The 2,314-nt window shown below is 42.4% G+C and overlaps 1 gene segment (V, D, J or C); it reads left to right on the top strand.

Annotated features, from left to right (window-relative positions):
- Positions 1–723, top strand: LOC118003668. The segment is given in 2 exon segments: positions 1–134; positions 341–723. Coding segments are annotated over 2 exon segments (411 nt in total).
- The last annotated feature ends 1,591 nt before the right edge of the window (positions 724–2,314 follow it).

The following is a 2,314-nucleotide window of genomic DNA, read 5'->3' as shown; positions in this document are numbered from 1 at the left end:
GAAGAATTTGAAATGTCTGAGCTAGACTCATTTTTTTTTAGGGCTTAAAATCTGAATCCACAGTGAAGCAGGGAAGGAAAGAATGATGAAGTCCTCAAGAGTTTTACTAGTGATCCTGTGGCTTCAGTTAACCTGTGAGTTTTGGGAATCTCTCTGGGAATATAAAGTACAATATTTGGAGTTTTCATCTATTCTGGACCTGTGGGTAGAAACATGAATATTTTTCCCCCACTAAGGGAGGGTTGGGGTAGGAGGCCTATGAAAATTCACTTAAACTCTGGGGAGTAAGGATTCACTACCCAATGAATATCCTTTGACTGACCACTGTCTTTTTGCATAGGGATGAGGAGTCAACAGAAGGGAGTGGAGCAGAGTCTTGGATCTCTGAGCGTTCTGGAGGGAGCCACTGCCTCTCTCAACTGCAATTATAGTGACAGTGCTTCCCAGTACTTCGTGTGGTACAGACAGTATTCCGGGAAGGGTCCCGAGCTGCTGATGTACATGTACTCCAAAGGTGACAAAAAGGAAGGAAGATTTTGGGGGCAGGTCGATACAGCAAAACAGTATGTCTCCCTGCTCATCAGAGACTCCCAGCCCAGCGACTCAGCCACCTACCTCTGTGCAGTGAGCACACAGTTCTCTCCTAGCACCTGCTGTCTGTACCCAAACCCACTAGGGCCCCAGCAATGCCCGATATAGAGCTAGGCTTCAGGGTAGAGAAATTCTGTTTGCTCCCTAGATGCACACGGGAATTAAGAGCATTACCCATAGCCATAGAATGCCTTATACCCACAGGCAGAGCATAGGAGCACAGAATGACTTCAGATTTCCTGCGAAGAATCTCCAAATAAGTGCCTAAAAGAATTCCAGACACAGAGGGGCTTTGTTATGGTGATTAAAGACCTGATTGGATCAATTATCAAAACCATATGGTATTGAAGATGTCTTAGAAAATATTGGTGAGGGAAGTTGATAACACCAAAGTTTATATGAAGGCCCCCCTCCCCTGACTCCTTGGCACTTTGGAATTGCCCCACAACTTACGTCCAAGTCCAGGAAGAGTGTTTGTGGCCTGATAGAAATAAGGCCTTGTAATGGATGTTACAATTACAGGGGGGAAATGTAAAAGTCACATTTATTGTAAAGTTGAAGATGTGGGCTGTTAGACAAGACATTGTTTATGTAGACCAAAGAGTGGGAAAACCTGGAAATGGGGAGTTAAGATTTCTGTTCAATTTTGTTCCCATAGTCACTGATTAAAAGGATGCAACCCAGTCGGGACTTGCTTCAAATTCTCAATCTGTGGACTGAAGACTCTTCACAAATATTTCTGAATCATGGAAGACAGATCTGAAAGGCAGTGAGAAAGAGCAGGAAGTTGTGGTGGATCAAGACACTTGAATTCTAGTTCTATTTGTGTTGTGTGTCTTCTGGTGTCATGGTGCACTGGAAAGAATTTGGTCTGTGGTGCCAGCTTGAATGTCTTTTATGTTATGGATGGGCCATTTGATCTTAGGCCCATATTATATATATTTCTCTTTTTTAAAAAAGATTTTATTGATTGATTGATTGATTGATTGAGTATGTACAAGAGGGGGGAGGGGCATAAGAAGAGGGAGAGAAAGAATTGCAAGCAGACTCCTCACTGAGCTGGAAGCCTGACCTGGGGCTTGATCTCATGACCCTGCAATCATGACCTGAACTGAAATCAAAAGTCGGACACTTAACCAACTGAGCCACCCAGGCTCCCCCAGCCCATATTCTGTATATTTCTATCATATATATTTCAGGATTGATTTCTGGAATAAATGAGATTCTCTCTATATTTTACTATGCTTTTCACATGTTAGTACAGTAGCTGGATGGAGCATACGGAGGGAGACTAGCATAGCTAATCCACACATGGACCTTCAATTTGTCCCCTGTGTTCTGTCCCTCCTGCCCTCCATCATACTCTTTCTCAGCCCAGAATCTCTTCAGGGTCCTAAGAAGTAAATTTTCTTCACTCACATTTCTACTGACATCTTCTCATGCTTCATTCTGGGCTATGCTTTTCCCCTCTCTCACTCATCACTGTGCTCACATCTACTTTCCCTCTTATGGGATTGTTGATATCTTTTATATTTTTATTATTTTCCCATTATGGATTTAAGTTCATCCCGTTTATGCTTCCAAATTTTATTTCAGTGGCAATTTTGGGGAGAAAGGAGGCGAGTACATACGCTTAGTCAGATATTTTGAATCAGAAACATATCCCGGTACATTTAAAATTTCAAACTGGCTGTGGGATTTGGTTCCATATGTGAAAGAAATC

This window comes from Mirounga leonina, unplaced genomic scaffold, assembly GCF_011800145.1.
Source record: "Mirounga leonina isolate KUSES-001 unplaced genomic scaffold, KU_Mleo_1.0 Mir_91, whole genome shotgun sequence".
Lineage (NCBI taxonomy): Eukaryota > Metazoa > Chordata > Mammalia > Carnivora > Phocidae > Mirounga > Mirounga leonina.
The sequence above is the reverse complement of the archived record's forward strand: the minus strand, read 5'-3'. Positions and strand labels throughout refer to the sequence as shown.